Here is a 21,362-nt window from a genome sequence, read left to right on the forward strand (position 1 = left end):
TCCGTAGAGCTCCGAGATAGAATTGTGAGGAGGTATAGATCTGGGGAAGGGTATAAAACAATGTCTGGAGTGTTGAAAGTTCAAGAGCACAGTGAGCTCCATCAAAAGGAAATGGAAAGAATATGGAACTACCCAGACTCTTCCTAGAGCTAGCCGTCCGACCAAACTGAGTAACCGGGCAAGAAGGACCTTGGTCAGGGAGGTGACCAATAACCTAATGACCATGACAGAACTAGAGTTCCTTGGCTGAGATGAGAGAACCTGCCAGAAGGACAACAATCTCTGCAGCACTTCACAAATCTAGGCTTTATGGGGGAGTGATGAGACAGAAGCGACTCCTGAGAAAAAGGCACAGGACAGCACACCTGGAGTTTGCAAAAAGGCACGTGAAAGACTGAGAGCATTAGGCAAAAGATTCTGATAAGAAGAAAAATAAACTCTTTGGCCTGAATGCAAAACGCTATGTCTGGCGGAAACCGAGCACAGCTCATCACCCATCGAACACCATCCCTACCATGAAGTATGGTGGTGGCAACATCATGCTATGGAGATGCTTTTCAGCAGCAGGGACTGGGAGACTTGTAAGAAGAGAAGAAACATTGAATGGAGCCAAATACAGGCAAATCCTTGAGGAGAACCTGCTTCAGAGTGAAAAAAGACCTTTGACTGAGGTCACAATTTACGTTCCAACAAGACAATGACCCCAAGCAGACAGGCAAAGCAACACTGGAATGGCTTCAGAACAAGAAAGTGAAAATCCTTGAGTGTGCCAACCAAAGCCCAGACTTGAATACCATTGATAATCTGTGGAAAGACTTGAAGATGTTGGGAAAAATACTAAGGGCATAGAAAAGGCCCCTTTATACGGTATGTGCCATGTGGCAAACTATAGAAAAGAAGGGGCATTGAACAAATTATAGAAAATGCAAAAGAATAGACAATAAGGCACATTCACAAAATATTGCGTGTGTGCATGCTGTACTACCCTTGTGTTTTTTGTAGGAACCACGTAATGCTCGAGAAAAGTTCATGTAAAGGGGCGCCAATTTTTTTTTTTAACAAATGAATTAATCACACACATGCACATTATCTTCTGTGTTTTCATTTTCAAGGTACACAAAAAAAAAAAAAAAAAAAAAAAAAAACTACATACTGACGGGTTTTAACCTAAATACGTGGGGCACTCCTTTATATGAACTTTTCTAGAGCATTACTTGGTTCCTCCAAAGAACACAAGGGTAGAACAGCATGCACACGAGATTTTTTTTGAATATCCCTTCTTTTTTATCATCTGGCATTTTCCACAAGCCATGGAATGTCCCTTGTTTTCTATAGTGTGCCACATGGCACATACCATAAAAGGGGCCTTTTCTATGCCCCTTGGCATTTTTCGCAAGAATAGCCTTTGAGATATGAGCGACAACACATTTTGGATGGACGAACAGACTGGCAGACACCAACATTGATTTTGAGGGGTTTTTTGTTCAAAACTCAAGAATGTGGAAACGGACGTTGCTGAAATTTGGAACATATCACCTCGACGCACGAAGGATGAACTTCTGAAACTTGCAGTCGATTTTTTCCCAGTAGAAACTGAGAACCGAATTTTCAGTCTCAGTGTTAAAGTTGCATACAGAGAAACCGTTCCACGTCAATGGACGAGCACTTTGCACTTCCCTTCATTGCTGTTCACAGAGCCTCCCCATCAAACTTGACAGAACTCGAGCAAATCCGCAAGGAAGAATGGGAGAAGATTCCCAAATCCAGATGTGAAAAGCTGATACAGACGTACCCAAGAAGACTCGAATCTGTAATCACTGCCAAAGGCGCTTAGACAAAGTATTGACTCAGGGATTGAATACATATTGACGCAAGACATTTCAGCTTTTCATTTTTAATTATTTTATAAAAAAATTCGAAAAACATTTGTCATTATGGGGTATTCTGTGTAGATCAGTGACAAAACATTTAAATTTAATCCATTTTAAATTCAGGCTGCAACACAACAAAATGTGAAAGAAAAAAAAAACATCAAGGAGTGTGAATACTTTCTGAAGGTGCTGTACCTCGATAACTCCAGTTACATATTTGGGGGTAGATGAACCATGGAGTGCAGCAAGATGATTAAAAATAAATATATCATAAACAAGAGGGTAGGAATGACCTGAGGAACATCAGCTTTCAGCCCCGGCATTGCCAATCGCTCTTTCTCCACGAAAACGCTTCCAAATGATTTTGTGGCAATGGCAATGAGCAGGCGTCGAGTATCCTCCGAAGGTAGCCAACTGTCGTGGCGACGGTCATAGTCATTCGAATTCAGCACAGTGGCAAAGAGATCGTCGACTCCACCAAACACGGCAACGGGTTTCGGGGAGTCAGGATTGTCCAGCGAGAGACTGGGATCATCCGCGACTGCAGAAACGCAGTGAGACGGAGCAAAATGGCATATGACACTGGATAATACAACTCGTGAAATAGCAAACAAGGAACTTTTGGACAATCAGAACTCATTCAATCATTCATTCATAAGCAGCAGCTGGCTGCTGGTTGCATCGTTTCCTGGAAAGCAGTTGTGCCGGTCCCATGTACTGTATGCCCCGCTTCAATTCTTCAACTTCCACCAATAATACGAGCCGACATGATGCCCGAAGAACGTTCAGCCGAGGGACGGCGAGCGTTGTAATGCATTGCCCAACATGCGAAACATCAATCAGGTCAGGAATCGAACCCAGACCAGACAGTTCAAAGGCGAGTGCGATACCTCCGAGCTATCTGATCAACTTAGTGCAATGAATGATGATAAGTAAATGCTAATCGCTAACAATTCTCTGGTTTAGCCCAGATTGTACAACTCTGTTAAACGTCCATTCTAACAGACACAGCGAGTTTGCTCAAACAGATACAATAACTCTGAACGTGATGGCCACGTTCTTTTGTTTACTCTTGACTGAAAGTTATCAATGAGCTACAGATAACAAGTCTTCATGTTAAAGCAAATCAAGCGTGCACACGTACGATTTGAATCTGGGGCCATCGTATCACGAGGTAGTTCACAGGTCACCCTGAAGAAATGCGTTTTAAAATATGCAATAAGATGACGATTGCACTGCATTGAGGAAGAGGGTGTGGATAAGATAAATGGAACACCATTACATCATCCTTCCTGAGGCCTGTGCGAAGGCACACTTGGTAGGTGATGGGTTTCGACGTGAGCTCTGTGAGCAAGGTACGGGGGACATCAAATAGCGTTTGATTTACCTGCTGATGTTCTCATCTGAACCCCTTGCTCCCGATTCAGAGGTCACAGGTTCAAATTCAACATGTGATGTTGATTGGGTACGTGTCTGTGTTAGTTATGTACCGTAACAGTGCACCAATTTCTCCTCATGTATTTGTCCTGCAACTCCATTAACTCAAGATCACTGTTCAGAAGAATTAAACAAATCTTGGAAAGATAAGGCGAACCATGAGCACAATTTAAAAGGCACCAACCTGTGCAGCCAAAGGAGAAGGTGGCCTGCAAAGGTACTGCAATATCTCCTGCACGTGGTCCGTGTTCCTTCGACGGGCCTCCCCGGACGTTGGAGTTACTCACAGAACTGAAGGACGTCGAAGTAAAGGAATCAAAGAAGTCTGCTCCAGTGGCAGGTGCCGAGCTGTCCTCAGCGAAGAACTTGCTCAGGCTTGGACTCGGGTGGATCGGTGACGAGATGGATTGAACCTCGAGACTGGCACTGCAGCTCGGAGATTTGATCATCTGGCTTTGGAAACCGTCTTCCTTCCGAGGGCCGGCCATTTTGCCTTTTGCACCCTTGTTAAAAATTGTGCAAATCGGTAGGGGATCTTCACGATTCTTCAGCTCTTCCCCCAGACTTCCTGGAATGCCAACAGTCGTCGAAACATCCGTGAAATCGCCTCCAACAGATTCTACCCTTACATCAAGTTGGGAACCACTCTCAGCAGGTTCAATGCCTTCAAGCTCTGGTGAAACGTCGGCTTCCTGCTCATCGAGAACTTTCAAAGAATCCGCAAGGTGTTCTTTAAGGCTACCATCATCAGCTTCTGGCTGTGCAACATCTGTTGGTGTGCATGTCGGCTGCAATTCTGCTCCAGTGATTTCAGAAGGGTTAAGAGTCACTTCATCCTCACTATTGTTGGGAGAGTCAGAAATGAGGACACTCTCCATCATAGGCTCACACGACACATTGTCAGCATCATCTAGGTCAACAGTAACCTCCTGAACAACCAAATCGGGATTATTGAGAACGACCGTTTCTGTGGCGCACACAGGGACCTCCTGATGAGCACCTTCGGTCCCACCAACAGGAGAGGTGACGTCTGCAAAAGAGTCACAGTCCAAAAGCTGCTCCATGATGTCCAAGCACGTGTGCTGTTGGGAGATAAAGACACTGTACATATGAAATTTTCAACAAAACTTGCACATGTACCTGTACAGTAATATCAAAATCAAAATTTTACCAAGGGCTGATGGCTTGTTACAGAATCTCAACTCGTCTTTAAACAAACACTTTATATCAGAGAGGACAGTTCACACAACCTCAAGGTTTTCATGCATTATCGGTCATCGGAAGGAATGATACAAGTGTTGATGAAAATTAATTAAACATGTGTAGTAAAACCGGAAAACACAGTAGTTGGTGTTTGTGATCAACCCTGTTATGTACAGTACAGCACTATGCAGTGGTGGTTAGGGGATGTGGGGGATGGTATTATATATCAGGTGTGGAGAGGAATTGCAATGTTGCACTGTACACGTGGCATAGTGACAGTGCAATGTACAGGAGCACAGCACAAGCGCACTGTAGACGTAGCATTGTGCAATGTTCACATACAGAGCACTTGCACGATAGAATAAGGAGCACGTGGCACAGTACAATGTACAGGTGGCACGGTACAATGTACAGGTGGCACGGTACAATGCACACGTGGCACAGTACAATGCACATGTGGCACGAGGTAATGTGTATATGGCATAGTACAATGTACACGGGGCATGGAGTAATGTACACGTGGAACGAGGCAATGCACACGTGGCATCGTACAATGTACACATGGCACGAAGCAATGTGTATATGGCATAGTTCAATGCAAAAGTGGCACGGAGTAACGTACACATGGCACTGAGTGATGTGTATATGGCAAAGTACAATGTACACGTCGCACGGTAAAAGTGTTTTAATGATCCTGACCAGAGAGAGTTAATATTACTCTCCCGTCGGGATCAGGTGTTTCCTCCGAGTACCTTCCTGCGATGTTGGCATGTTAACGTTTTGAATCATCTAAAAAGGTTTCATAACTTTCATAGTATATATTGTTAACTATCGTACCACACAAACATGTAGCTGTGTTTGAGCGTTGGGAGTAAGTGCTGAAATCGATCTGTCTGGGTTCTTCCCGACATCGTTCTACTCCACATTTTTTTTTCTTTCACAATTCTCTATTCATTCTAATTCTTGATTTTTCTTCTCAATCATCTATTTTTATTTACTCCCTATTCCTTTCCTCTCTTTCATTATTTCTCTCTCTCAGGAAGAGGGAAGTTTTAGAGAAATTTTTCTGTAAGGCTCACTTGGCTGCGCCTGGATGGGTTTGAGGGTAGTGGAGTGGCGGCTGAAACCCGCATCCGATCCAGGTTCCTTCTGATGGACTCAGTCTTCACTCTTTACTTCTTTGGGTTACTTCTTGGTCTTCTGTTTCATAAATATTACAACACACAAACGACCCCAAATATTACACCACACAAACAACCCCAAATATTACACCACACAAACAACCCTAAATATTACACCACACAAACAACCCCAAATATTACACCACACAAACAACCCCAAGTATTACACCACACAAACAACCCCAAATATTACACCACACAAACAACCCCAAATATTACACCACACAAACAACCACAAATATTACACCACACAAACAACCCAAATATTACACCACACAAACATCCCTAAATATTATTCCACACAAACATCCCTAAATATTAATCCATACAAACAATCCTCAATATTATTCCACACAAACATCCCTAAATATTACACTACACAAACATCCCGAAATATTATTCCACACAGACAACCCTAGGTATTACGCCGCGCAAACAACCCCAAATATTACACCACACAAACAACCCTAAATATTACACCACACAAACAACCCCAAGTATTACACCACACAAACAACCCCAAATATTACACCACACAAACAACCCCAAGTATTACACCACACAAACAACCCCAAATATTACACCACACAAACAACCCCAAATATTACACCACACAAACAACCCCAAATATTACACCACACAAACAACCCCAAATATTATTCCACACAAACATCCCGAAATATTAATCCATAAAACAATCCTCAATATTATTCCACACAAGCATCCCTAAATATTACACTACACAAACATCCCGAAATATTATTCCACACAAACAACCCTAAATATTATTCCACACAAACATCCCTAAATATTAATCCATACAAACAATCTTCAATATTATTCCACACAAACAACCAACAGGATATATTTGCAGAATATACATTGTTCAGCAAATAATTCACTAACTCTATCCACCAAGGCATGGGTACACTGCTTATGTTGGAATAAAGTGATTGAGGTTTGACACCTGCAGACACATGGGGTGGGGCAGGCAGGAGGAAAGGGGGGGGGGGGCTCCACTCAGGGTCAAGGCAATGTTCGGCTGCTTCTTGTTTTTGTAATAATGATATGATCGTGTTCCGGTATCTTCGCTTGGAGAATACCGTGACAGCAAACTACATTTACCATTGGTCATCTCCATTTGTGGGTTTCAGGAGGTGGGAAGAAGTTCTCCCAGAACTCAAAATCTCCATCTCCTATTTTTTGGTGAAGGATCATGATTCATGAATCAAATTGTGAAGTTTCGTTCTCATAGCCTCATTCCAAGGACTCTTCTCAGAATCTTCACTGAACCTCTGACATCCTCCACTTGTAGCTCGTTTGTAGTGACATTCCCAAGAATGATTTTTAAATACTCACTAATGGTTTTCCTCATCATTCCTGTAGCTCCAACCATCACTGGGACAATTTCAGCTTTCTTCAATTTCCACATCCTCTTGAACTCATTTTTCAGATCCTGGTATTTGGTCATTTTCCAAATTTATGTGGCATTTATTCTGAAGTCATTGGGAACCAAGACCTTAATCAACAATGCTGATTTCTCCTTTTTGTATTTCAGCACCATGACTGAGCGCAATGCTTTGTTTGCAATATCCACACTTGAGGGGATCATCGTGTCACACGTGAGCATTACTTGTTCATGTTCAACCATCGGATCTGGTTTGTGTTTCCATGATTGTTATGTGACCAGGATGTTGAAATGTTTACAAATGTCCCAATGGATTACTCTGCAGACACTGTCATGTCTTTATGTGTACAGCTGTTCCGACATGAGTTTTTTACACCCCGAAAGGAGGTGGCCGGTACTTTCTATTTCTTCATAACAAAACCTGTATTTGCCCGATTGACTCAATCCCACCATTTTCTTAAAAACATTCGTGTAATGTCCTTTGTCTTGGGCATTGATGATGACTCGTTCTCCATCCCAACTAATTTGACCTCTTCTTGAGGCCCGGTCACACCTTGACGTTTTAGCCAACGTATGCCGATTTTTGAATTTTTTTTCTAAAACGCTGGCACACGTTGAATACGTTATGGGTAAGTTTTGATAACATTGAGAGCACGCTGAAAAACACTGCCATACGTCGTTGTACGTTGGCTTTAAACGTTGTACTTTTTGGTTGTCCTCAAATTTTTTCATGCTTGAAATTTCACGACGTATGCCGGCGTATGACTCACACGTTCCGCTACGCTGGCCACAAGTTGTATGCACGGTCTGCGATCGTTGACAGACGTCAACACATGCTACTTGTAAGTTAATCATAAGATGAGACATGCCGAGGTAATGTTTAGCGTACCCGAAACTTATTTCTAACCTATGATTAACGTGTTGTTGGCACGTTACGCGATCGTTGCCACACGTCGACAGACGTTACTTTTAAGTTACTCATAGGCTGAAAGACGTCGGTATAATGGATCGTCCTTGCGTCAGCGTCCACGGCCACGGCCAGGACACTTATTTGCAGCATTCTTCAAACTTTTCTTCGGCATGACGAGGATGTTCACACTTCGATGTCTAGCTTGGCTATGATTCCAATTGTCCATCGGCAGCGTCTATTTAAAATAGTCGAGTTTGAGCGTTTTAACACGTTCAGAAGAAACGCTTCAAATTTCCAAACCCCAGCGTCAAAAAACAAGGGCGAGTGACAGCAATTTAAATCGTTCATTGTAAACAATGAAAATAGCTGAGTGGTACCGTTTAAAAGTCGTTGAGTGTAAAAAAAAATCCAATTGTTGAGCGCAAGCGTCTACTTTCAATAGTGGGGTTTGAGCGATTTAGCACGTTCAATAGAAACGATTAAAATTTCCGAGCACCAGCGTCAAAAAACAAAGGCGAGTGACAGCAATTTCAATCATTCATTGTAAACAATGAAAATAGCTGAGTGGTACCGTTTAAAAGTCGTTGAGTGTAAAAAAAATCCAATTGTTGAGCGCAAGCGTCTACTTTCAATAGTGGGGTTTGAGCGATTTAGCACGTTCAATAGAAACGATTAAAATTTCCGAGCGCCAGCATCAAAAAACAAAGGCGAGTGACAGCAATTTAAATCGTTCATTGTAAACAATGAAAATAGCTGAGTGGTACCGTTTAAAAGTCGTTGAGTGTAAAAAAAATCCAATTGTTGAGCGCAAGCGTCTACTTTCAATAGTGGAGATGCAGCCATTTAAATCGTTGAGTTTATCATTTAAATCGTTAAATCGTTAAACGCAAGGACGATCCATCATAACCCACACCCTCCCCCTCACACTCACCTACTACTGCCAACATGAACAAACTACTACTAATACTAATAATAATACTGATACTGATACTGATACTGATACTGATACTGTTACTGCTGACATGGACATCGACTCAAAAAGGACTCGAAAACACTGTTGGGTTCCCCTTTTATGAGCAGCATTTTTATATACCAATTCCCAAAACCGCTGGGAACACGTCTTTATATGGCAGTTGTAAGCTAGAAACACGTTAATTTATTTTTTTTTGTCGACCGGAAGACGTCATTGGAATACGTCTACATACGTCGATGTGTGTTGGGACTACGTAAAGAATTGGTTCAAAGCACGTCAAACATAAGTTAGAAATAAGTTTCGCGTAAAAAAGACATTACCGCGACGTGTTTCGACTTATGAGTAGCTTATAAGTAGCCTTTGTGGACGTGTGTAAGCGTCCACATATCGTGTGTAAAACATCCCCATCGCATGCGGAACGTGTGTCATACGCCGAGTACGTCGTAAAATTTTGAACATGTTTAAAATTTCTTGACGTACTCTACTTACTACGACGTATGATAGCGTACTTTAGCGTTCTACTCACGTATACCAAACTTACTCGTACCGTATTTGACGTGCCCCAACGTTTTAGACACATTTTTCTTAGGTCGGCATACGCTGGCAAGATCGCCAAGGTGTGACCGCGATGTTGTCACTTCCATTTCTACGGCAGTTATGATTCGAATCGTTGTGCGTCAGCCTTTTAATAGGCTACGTCACGACATCGTCGGCGATGCGTGCAACGCGCTATGCCTAAGTTAGACTATCGTTGGGCATCGGTTGTGTCGGCCGACAACAGGTTCAGCATTCGTTGGTATAAGTTATCTATAACACAACGAAACGTTCTGTGTCCGTTACCAATGCGTTATACATAAGACCAAGTCGCTATGAATACGTCCGAATCTTTAAAGAAAAAACATCAAAAGTTCAACGTAAGCCAACGTTTTGCATACATTTTAATACGTTGCCATCGCTGGCTAAAACGTCAAGGTGTGACCGGGCCTTTAGCCAATTCTAACCCTAACAGCTGTCCTGTCAACCTATTTCTCAAATCTTCCTGCTCTTTAGTCATTCTCCCATTTGTCAGAGTATATCTGCTGATATTTCCTTTTGTAATATTCCTCTTTTTTTTCCTAGGCAATCATTAACCTCCGCCATCTTCGAAGATGGATGGAGGTTTCTGTTTTCACCCCTTTCCGTTTGTTTGTTTGTTTGTTTGTGAACAGTATTACGGAAAAACTCCTCGACGGATTTCAACGAAACTTGGTGGGGGGGGTGAGGTATGGTCCAAGGATCATGCCATTAAATTTTGGACTTGGACCCCCCCCCCAAAAAAAAAAATTGTCAGAGAAAAAAGAAATTTTTTTTGCATTTCTATATGTTTTAAGTGATTTCCAACCCCCCCCCCCCCCCAAAATTTTTTTTTACCCCCCCAAAAAAAAAGAATTTCTTTTTTGCATTTCTACATGTTTTAAGTGATTTCCAACCCCCAAAAAATTGTTACTCCCCCCCAAAAAAAAGAGAAAATGTTTTTTTTTTTGCATTTCTACATGTTTTAAGTGATTTCCAACCCCCCCAAAAAAAAATTGCAACTTTTTTTTCAACAAAATTGATTTTTTTTTGCATTTCTACATGTTTTAAGTGATTCCCAACCCCCCCCCCCCAAAAAAAAAAATGTTAGAGAAAAGAACTATAACTCAGCACTGTTGACATCATATTTAATGAATAAGATATAAGGTTCACTTGAGTGACCCAGCAGTATTGGCGGCGGAGGTTTTGCACTCACCCGAGTGCTCCCCCTCTAGTTGGGGCTGTGTTTATTTCTGTGTCCTGTGTGGTGTCCATCATTTGCACCTGTGTTTTGAAGTTTGTTGCAAAATGGATTAACGATTCCTTTTCTGGTTTGTTGTTTCCTCGCTATTGTACAAATCTCACACGATAGTCTGTTGAGCTCTTCACATCCTCCGCTAGTCTGACACACGATGTTCTGTGCGCTTTGTTAAGCTCCATCAAACCGCCTCCACTCTCTCGTCTCGATAATTACAACCTCGGTATGCATTGGTTTTTGTAGAACATCTTGTGAGTAGTTCGAAGTTTTCTTGTTTTGGTGTCCACATTGTTGATCTACAGATGTGGCCAGTTTATAATTGCACAGTTAGATCGGAATACCGGCACTGCACGTTGGTTTATGGGTTTGGTTACGTTTCTTGATGAGAGAGATGACTTAGGAATTAGTCTTATTCTGTATAAGTACTCTTTGTTGAATATGTTACACATTTTTTTTGTGTTGTAACTGGGGGCCTTCTTCTTATTCCTCGGTATTTGTAGGATGCTTCGTTTTCTAGTTTCTGTATTGTTGTACTTTCACTGATCGAGATGTTGTCTGTTCTTTTTGTTTCCTTGTACAAATGTGCATTTACCTTCGTTATGGGATCCCTCCTGATCTAAAACAGCAACAAGTGACTCAAGTGTAGAATGAGACTGTAAAGTGAGGTCAGAATCACAAATAAACAAAGTCATAGACTGGTACTTACGAAATCGTCAACTTGACCTCTGACCTTGTCTAATAAAAGCTGTCTCCAGAGAAGGTAGCGACGCAAACCAGAAGTTTATACGATGATTCTGTACCAAACCATCAAAAATCGAATGTTTGACCTCACTGTGACCTTGACCTTTGACCGATTTTGACCAAAATCTAATCAGCGCTAGCCATCACCCTCCTGAATCACGTGGTGTAATTTGACATTGGTAGCTTCTTCCGTTCTCGAGTTATCGTGCCTACAAACAAACAAACACACACACAAACAGATGACGGAAGTCATCAATATACTTACGAAATCTTTAGATTTCGTAAGTAATAAATTACAAAGAGAGAGACGGAACGTCTGATCTGCGAGCATTCGTTGCTGAACTTTAAAGGTCCCCTGACATGCAAAATAAAGATATATATATATATATATATATATATATATATATATATATATATATATATATATATATATATATATATTAACTTGACCTTCCGAGTGAAGAAATCACCCATGTTTTTTTTATCAAAAATGGGATAATTAGAGCAATATTTCGATCATTTCTGGTGCTTTTCACAACTTGCTATGCCCCGCCCCGAAAAAAAAGTTGACTTCAGCGAATCGCAGCGTTGACGTCACATACAGTAACTCACAGAGTGGATTGACTCGAGATCTCTGGAGTCTAAACCAGCGTTTCTCAACCTTTTTACCCTTGAAATAGTTTTCATGTCTCAGGGTACCCCTGGATAAAAATTATTATATACCATTATTAATATCTAGCTCTTTTTTATTTTTATCGTAGTTCACATGGTAAATATAATAAATTTTTTTCGGATACCTGGTTTAAGGAAAAAATGACCCCCTTTTTGTCAAATTTATTGGCAATGAAAAAAAACAAAAAACATACTGCTCGTTTATGAGACCTCACACCGAGGATTTAATTCACAAAAAAAAGAAAAAAATTTAAATAAAAAAAAAAAACACCTCATGTAACTTAATAAACAAAACTTAAACAAATAAAGCTGAAGCAATAAAGGTAAACAGAAGAACTAACCTTGAGAGAGAGAGAGACCACGCGAGGAAGCACAGAGAAGATAGATGGACACCGTGCATGCGTCCCGTACTTGAGTCAGTCACTCAATGATACACGAATCTGCCGCGTACAGGACGTCCACGAACCAGTGAGGGCGGTTTCACACTGGCGCCATATAGACATCGTTAAATACATTCCCTATGGTTGTTATAATTGTAAATAATATAAGAGGTTGAAGCCTCCATTATAATAACAAAGGAGTTTCCAACAATATGCCGTGCATGTATAGTAAAATTACGAATATGAAATCAAACAAAAACTACTGAAAAATACATTAGCCTATTTATTACTGTTTCTCGCGGAACCCCTAGCGACCTCTTGCGGAACCCGAGGGTTCCAGGGAACCCCGGTTGAGAAACACTGGTCTGGACTAGTCCGATAAATCCGTCGTCCGTCGGACTAGGCCGATAAATCTGACGTGCTGTAGCTTTTATTTATTATTCTCTTTTTTTCATTGTTTTTGACTGGTGCGACATGACGACAGTAGGAATTAAAAAAAAAAAAAATGCAACAGAACGTCAGATTTATCGGACGACTCGAGACAATTGTGTCACAAGGTGTGTTCTGCACACAAGTTTTCATCGTATCCGAACTGCGAGGTTGCTTCGTTTTATGCGCGGAGAGATACGGCCGATGACATGCGCCGGCCTTGTTTGTGATTAATTCGCCGTGGAGCAACATGTCCGCTGCGCTGTTCACGTCACCTCACAAAAATATTTCAGATATCGAGCAGTATGCAAGTCGAATTTACATGATTGAATTACGAATGGGATTTAGTCGAACCAGTTGTTATTTCCTAGTCTTCCTTCGATGTCCTCCCGATCATCATGAACTCCGGGAATTTCATTGCCATTTTTCTTTGCTTGTCCTGCTTCGGGCTCGAACTGGTAAGGCCGTATTTCATTTCAAGCTGCCTGAACTTCACCTCCCGCGACTACGTTATCCAACAATTCTCCATGTGATTCAGACCAAAATCCTTCATTTCTCTCACACTCACTGTCGCTACCAGACAAGTGAAAGTCCATGTCATCCATTATTCAAAACCAAATGTTCGATTTTTTTAAAGCAGAAATGAGCGAAGCGATTGAGTCGACCAATCAAATGTGGAAACACAGCAAGCCAATAGAATCACGTAGACCTCCAACCCGAGTAATTAGCGTGCAGCCTTTGACTTTCTGGATATGACGTCATGTGGGTTACGCCCCTTTCAGGAGAATTTTTAGGGGCGTTCCCGAAGAAGTTTGTTTTTTTAATTTTACATTTTACAGAACGAGTATTGTGAAAAAAAAAAAACATTGTCAGATCTGAAATCATGATGAAAAACTCCTCCAGGACATGTATAAATGAAATTTATGTACTTTAGCATGTGAGGGGACCTTTTAAGATCCCATGGTGTCCTTCACGAAGAGTTGGCAAGCTATCGCCGGCATGATGACAAAGTTCCAAATTCCTGCCCAAACCAGCAGGAAGGCACTGCATCAGCGGAACAGCCGCACCCCTCAGCCAACCATGCCACCCCACAGCCTTGTGCTGCATATGAACAAACTTTAGATCGACAACGTGAAAACGTGTCCTGAAAGTTTATCTCATTCTTCTTCTTCAAAAAGAGTCCTTCTCTATTTTGGCCAATCAACATTGATGTACAGTTAAAATGCATTACATGACCAACACCGCACAACGTCACCTCCACACCACTACACCGTACCGAGTCACCTCAACACCACCATACCGCACAACGTCACCTCCACAACACCACACCGTACCGAGTCACCTCAACACCACCATACCGCACAACGTCACCTCCACAACACCACACCGTACCGAGTCACCTCAACACCACCATACCGCGCAACGGCACCTCCACAACACCACACCGTACCCAGTCACCTCAACACCACCATACCGCACGTCACCTCCACAACACCACACCGTACCGAGTCACCTCCACAACACCACACCGTACCGAGTCACCTCAACACCACCATACTGCACAACGTCACCTCCACAACACCACACCGTACCGAGTCACCTCAACACCACCATAACGCACAACGTCACCTCCACACCACTACACCGTACCGAGTCACCTCAACACCACCATACCGCACGTCACCTCCACACCACTACACCGTACCGAGTCACCTCAACACCACACCGTACCGAGTCACCTCAACACCACCATACCGCACAACGTCACCTCCACAACACCATACCGTACCGAGTCACCTCCACAACACCACACCGTACCGAGTCAGATCCACAACACACCGTACCACACGACACCTCCACAACACCACACCGTACCGAGTCACCTCAACACCACACCGTACCGAGTCACCTCAACACCACACCGTACCGAGTCACCTCAACACCACACCGTACCGAGTCACCTCAACACCACACCGCACATCACCTCCACAACACCACACCGTACCGAGTCACCTCAACACCACACCGTACCGCACAACGTCCCCTCCACAACACCACACCGTACCGAGTCACCTCAACACCACACCGTACCGCACAACGTCACCTCCACAACACCACACCGTACCGAGTCACCTCAACAACACCACACCGTACCGAGTCACCTCAACACCACACCGTATCGCACAACGTCCCCTCCACAACACCACACCGTACCGAGTCACCTCAACACCACACCGTACCGAGTCACCTCAACACCACACCGTACCGAGTCACCACAACACCACACCGCACATCACCTCCACAACACCACACCGCACCGAGTCACCACAACACCACACCGTACCGAGTCACCTCAACACCACCACACTGCACAACGTCACCTCCACACCACACCGTACCAAGTCACCTCAACACCACACCGTACAGTCACCTCAACACCACCCCACACGTCACCTCAACACCACACCGTACCGGGTCACCTCAAGACCACCATACCGCACAACGTCACCTCCACAACACCACACCGTACCGAGTCACTTCAACACCAGCATACCGCACAACTTCACCCCCACACCACCACACCGGACCGAGTCACCTCAACACCACCATACCGCCCAACGTTCCCCCCACACCACCACACCGTACCGAGTCACCTCAACACCACCATACCGCACGTCACCTGCACAACACCACACCGTACCTGGTCACCTCAACACCACACCGTACCGCACAACGTCACCTCCACAACACCACACCGTACCGAGTCACCTCAACACCATACCGTACCGCACAACGTCACCTCCACAACACCACACCGTACCGAGTCACCACAACACCACACCGTACCGAGTCACCTCAACACCACCACACTGCACAACGTCACCTCAACACCACACGTCACCTCAACACCACACCGTACCGAGTCACCTCAACACCACACCGTACCGAGTCACCACAACACCACACCGTACCGAGTCACCTCAACACCACACCGAGTCACCTCAACACCACACCGTACCGAGTCACCTCAACACACTGCACAACGTCACCTCAACACCACACCGTACAGTCACCTCAACACCACCCCACACGTAACCTCAACACCACACCGTACCGAGTCAGCTCAACACCACACCGTACCGCACAACGTCACGTCCACAACACCACACCGTACCGCACAACGTCACCTCAACACCACACCGTACCGCACAACGTCACCTCAACACCACACCGCACCGCACAACGTCACCTCAACACCACACCATACCGAGTCACCTCAACACCACACCGTACCGAGTCACCTCAACACCACACCGTACCGCACAACGTCCCCTCCACAACACCACACCGTACCGAGTCACCTCAACACCACACCGTACCGCACAACGTCCCCTCCACAACACCACACCGTACCGAGTCACCTCAACACCACACCGTACCGAGTCATCACAACACCACACCGTACCGAGTCACCTCAACACCACACCGTACCGAGTCACCTCAACACCACACCGTACCGAGTCACCTCAACACCACACCGTACCGAGTCACCTCAACACCACACCGCACATCACCTCCACAACACCACACCGTACCGAGTCACAACACCACACCGTACCGCGTCACCTCAACACCACACCGTACCGAGTCACCTCAACACCACCACACTGCACAACGTCACCTGCACACCACACCATACCGAGTCACTTCAACACCACACCGTACAGTCACCTCAACACCACCCCACACGTCACCTCAACACCACACAGTACCGAGTCACCTCAACACCAGCATACCACACAACTTCACCCCACACACCACCACACCATACCGAGTCACCTCAACACCACCATACCGCACAACGTCACCTCCACACCACCACACCGTGCCGAGTCACCTCAACACCACACCGTACCGAGTCACCTCAACACCACACCGCACCGAGTCACCTCAACACCACACCGTACCGAGTCACCTCAACACCACACCGCACATCACCTCCACAACACCACACCGCACCGAGTCACAACACCACACCGTGCCGCGTCACCTCAACACCACACCGTACCGAGTCACCTCAACACCACCACACTGCACAACGTCACCTGCACACCACACCATACAGAGTCACTTCAACACCACACCGTACAGTCACCTCAACACCACCCCACACGTCACCTCAACACCACACAGTACCGAGTCACCTCAACACCAGCATACCACACAACTTCACCCCCACACCACCACACCATACCGAGTCACCTCAACACCACCATACCGCACAACGTCACCTCCACAACACCACACCGTACCGAGTCACCTCAACACCACCATACCGCACAACGTCACCTCCACAACACCACACCGTGCCGAGTCACCTCAACACCACACAGTACCGCACAACGTCACCTCCACAACACCACACCGTACCGAGTCACCTCCACAACACCACACCGTACCAATTCACCTCAACACCACACCGTACCGAGTCACCTCAACACCACACCGTACCGCACAACGTCACCTCCACAACACCGCACCGCACCGAGTCACCACAACACCACCACACTGCACAACGTCACCTCAACACCACACCGTACAGTCACCTCAACACCACCCCACACGTCACCTCAACACCACACCGTACCGAGTCACCACAACACCACACCGTACCGAGTCACCTCAACACCACACCGTACCGAGTCACCTCAACACCACACCGTACCGAGTCACCTCAACACCACACCGTACCGAGTCACCTCAACACCACACCGTACCGCACAACGTCCCCTCCACAACACCACACCGTACCGAGTCACCTCAACACCACACCGTACCGAGTCACAACACCACACCGTACCGAGTCATCACAACACCACACCGTACCGAGTCACCTCAACACCACACCGTACCGAGTCACCTCAACACCACACCGTACCAAGTCACCTCAACACCACACCGTACCGAGTCACCTCAACACCACACCGTACAGAGTCACCTCAACACCACACCGTACCGAGTCACCTCAACACCACACCGTACCGAATCACAACACCACACCGTACCGCGTCACCTTAACACAACCACACTGCACAACCTCACCTGCACACCACACCATGCCGAGCCACTTCAACACCACACCGTACACTCACCTCAACACCACCCCACACGTCACCTCAACACCACACCGTACCGAGTCACCTCAACACCAGCATACCACACAACTTCACCCCCACACCACCACACCATACCGCGTCACCTCACCACCACCATACCGCACAACGTCACCTCCACACCACCACGAGTCACCTCAACACCACCATACCGCACAACGTCACCTCCACAACACCACACCGTACACCGAGTCACCTCAACACCACCATACCGCACAACGTCACCTCCACAACACCACACCGTACCGAGTCACCTCAACACCACCATACCGCACAACGTCACCTCCACAACACCACACCGTACCGAGTCACCTCAACACCACCATACCGCACAACGTCACCTCCACAACACCACACCGTACCCAGTCACCTCAACACCACCATACCGCACGTCACCTCCACAACACCACACCGTACCGAGTCACCTCAACACCACACCGTACCGAGTCACCTCAAGACCACCATACCGCACAACGTCACCTCCACAACACCACACCGTACCGAGTCACCTCAACACCAGCATACCGCACAACTTCACCCCCACACCACCACACCGTACCGAGTCACCTCAACACCACCATACCGCACAACGTTACCTCCACACCACCACACCGTGCCGAGTCACCTCAACACCACCATACCGCACGTCACCTCCACAACACCACACCGTACCGAGTCACCTCAACACCACACCGTACCGCACAACGTCACCTCCACAACACCACACCGTACCGAGTCACCTCAACACCACACCGTACCGCACAACGTCACCTCCACAACACCACACCGTACCGAGTCACCACAACACCACACCGTACCGAGTCACCTCAACACCACCACACTGCACAACGTCACCTCAACACCACACGTCACCTCAACACCACACCGTACCGAGTCACCTCAACACCACACCGTACCGAGTCACCACAACACCACACCGTACCGAGTCACCTCAACACCACACCGAGTCACCTCAACACCACACCGTACCGAGTCACCTCAACACACTGCACAACGTCACCTCAACACCACACCGTACAGTCACCTCAACACCACCCCACACGTAACCTCAACACCACACCGTACCGAGTCAGCTCAACACCACACCGTACCGCACAACGTCACCTCCACAACACCACACCGTACCGCACAACGTCACCTCAACACCACACCGTACCGCACAACGTCACCTCAACACCACACCATACCGAGTCACCTCAACACCACACCGTACCGAGTCACCTCAACACCACACCGTACCGCACAACGTCCCCTCCACAACACCACACCGTACCGAGTCACCTCAACACCACACCGTGCCGCACAACGTCCCCTCCACAACACCACACCGTACCGAGTCACCTCAACACCACACCGTGCCGAGTCATCACAACACCACACCGCACCGAGTCACCTCAACACCACACCGCACCGAGTCACCTCAACACCACACCGCACCGAGTCACCTCAACACCACACCGTACCGAGTCACCTCAACACCACACCGTACCGAGTCACCTCAACACCACACCGCACATCACCTCCACAACACCACACCGTACCGAGTCACAACACCACACCGTACCGCGTCACCTCAACACCACACCGTACCGAGTCACCTCAACACCACCACACTGCACAACGTCACCTGCACACCACACCATACAGAGTCACTTCAACACCACACCGTACAGTCACCTCAACACCACCCCACACGTCACCTCAACACCACACAGTACCGAGTCACCTCAACACCAGCATACCACACAACTTCACCCCCACACCACCACACCATACCGAGTCACCTCAACACCACCATACCGCACAACGTCACCTCCACACCACCACACCGTACCGAGTCACCTCAACACCACACCGTACCGAGTCACCTCAACACCACACCGTACCGCGTCACCTCAACACCACACCGTACCGAGTCACCTCAACACCACCCCGCACATCACCTCCACAACACCACACCGTACCGAGTCACAACACCACACCGTACCGCGTCACCTCAACACCACACCGTACCGAGTCACCTCAACACCACCACACTGCACAACGGCACCTGCACACCACACCATACAGAGTCACTGCAACACCACACGGTACAGTCACCTCAACCCCACCCCACACGTCACCTCAACACCACACAGTACCGAGTCACCTCAACACCAGCATACCACACAACTTCACCCCCACACCACCACACCATACCGAGTCACCTCAACACCACCATACCGCACAACGTCACCTCCACAACACCACACCGTACCGAGTCACCTCAACACCACCATACCGCACAACGTCACCTCCACAACACCACACCGTACCGAGTCACCTCAACACCACACAGTACCGCACAACGTCACCTCCACAACACCACACCGTACCGAGTCACCTCCACAACACCACACCGTACCAATTCACCTCAACACCACACCGTACCGAGTCACCTCAACACCACACCGTACCGCACAACGTCACCTCCACAACACCGCACCGTACCGAGTCACCACAACACCACCACACTGCACAACGTCACCTCAACACCACACCGTACAGTCACCTCAACACCACCCCACACGTCACCTCAACACCACACCGTACCGAGTCACCACAACACCACACCGTACCGAGTCACCTCAACACCACACCGTACCGAGTCACCTCAACACCACACCGTACCGAGTCACCTCAACACCACACCGTACCGAATCACCTCAACACCACACCGTACCGCACAACGTCCCCTCCACAACACCACACCGTACCGAGTCACCTCAACACCACCCCACACGTCACCTCAACACCACACCGTACAGTCACCTCAACACCACACCGTACAGTCACCTCAACACCACCCCACACGTCACCTCAACACCACACCGTACCGAGTCACCTCAACACACTGCACAACGTCACCTCAACACCACCACACCGTACCGTACCGAGCCACCACCTCACACCGGTTTACCTGAACAACCAACCGGTTCACCCGCCCACACCAAACACCAGGAGTTTTTAAAACATCGCTTCCTGCATTTTCTAAATTCAAAAGCAAAACTCGATCAATATCGGATATTTACTAATTACGATTACACAGTGTAAGTCTGTATCGTTTAATTTATTTTTATAATTTACAAATACTGATGAAGTCGCCGCCCAAG

The 21,362-nt window shown here is 46.6% G+C and overlaps 1 protein-coding gene across 7 annotated transcripts in view; it reads right to left on the reverse strand.

The window, feature by feature from the left end:
• TRAPPC12 (trafficking protein particle complex subunit 12) overlaps nt 1-21,350 on the reverse strand; it is a 79,194-nt gene extending 57,844 nt beyond the window's left edge. Inside the window, exons 1-4 of one of the 7 annotated variants that reach the window (XM_085861401.1) lie at nt 21,170-21,350; nt 12,548-12,646; nt 3,493-4,390; nt 2,165-2,412 (exon numbers count right to left, since the gene is read on the reverse strand). In XM_085861401.1, the coding sequence (XP_085717527.1) occupies nt 2,165-2,412; nt 3,493-4,372 (1,128 nt within the window). In that variant the 5' untranslated portion in view covers nt 4,373-4,390; nt 12,548-12,646; nt 21,170-21,350. Of the gene's footprint in view, nt 1-2,164; nt 2,413-3,492; nt 4,793-11,499; nt 11,780-12,547; nt 12,692-13,944; nt 13,967-21,169 lie in introns of those variants that run through there. The other 6 variants (XM_085861403.1, XM_085861404.1, XM_085861402.1 and 3 more) reach the window with 6 other exon arrangements.
• Between the last annotated feature and the right edge of the window lie 12 nt (nt 21,351-21,362).

This window comes from Eptatretus burgeri, chromosome 17 (genome assembly GCF_056783735.1).
Source record: "Eptatretus burgeri isolate ZD-2024b chromosome 17, Ebu_testis_v1, whole genome shotgun sequence".
NCBI classification, from domain to species: domain Eukaryota; kingdom Metazoa; phylum Chordata; class Myxini; order Myxiniformes; family Myxinidae; genus Eptatretus; species Eptatretus burgeri.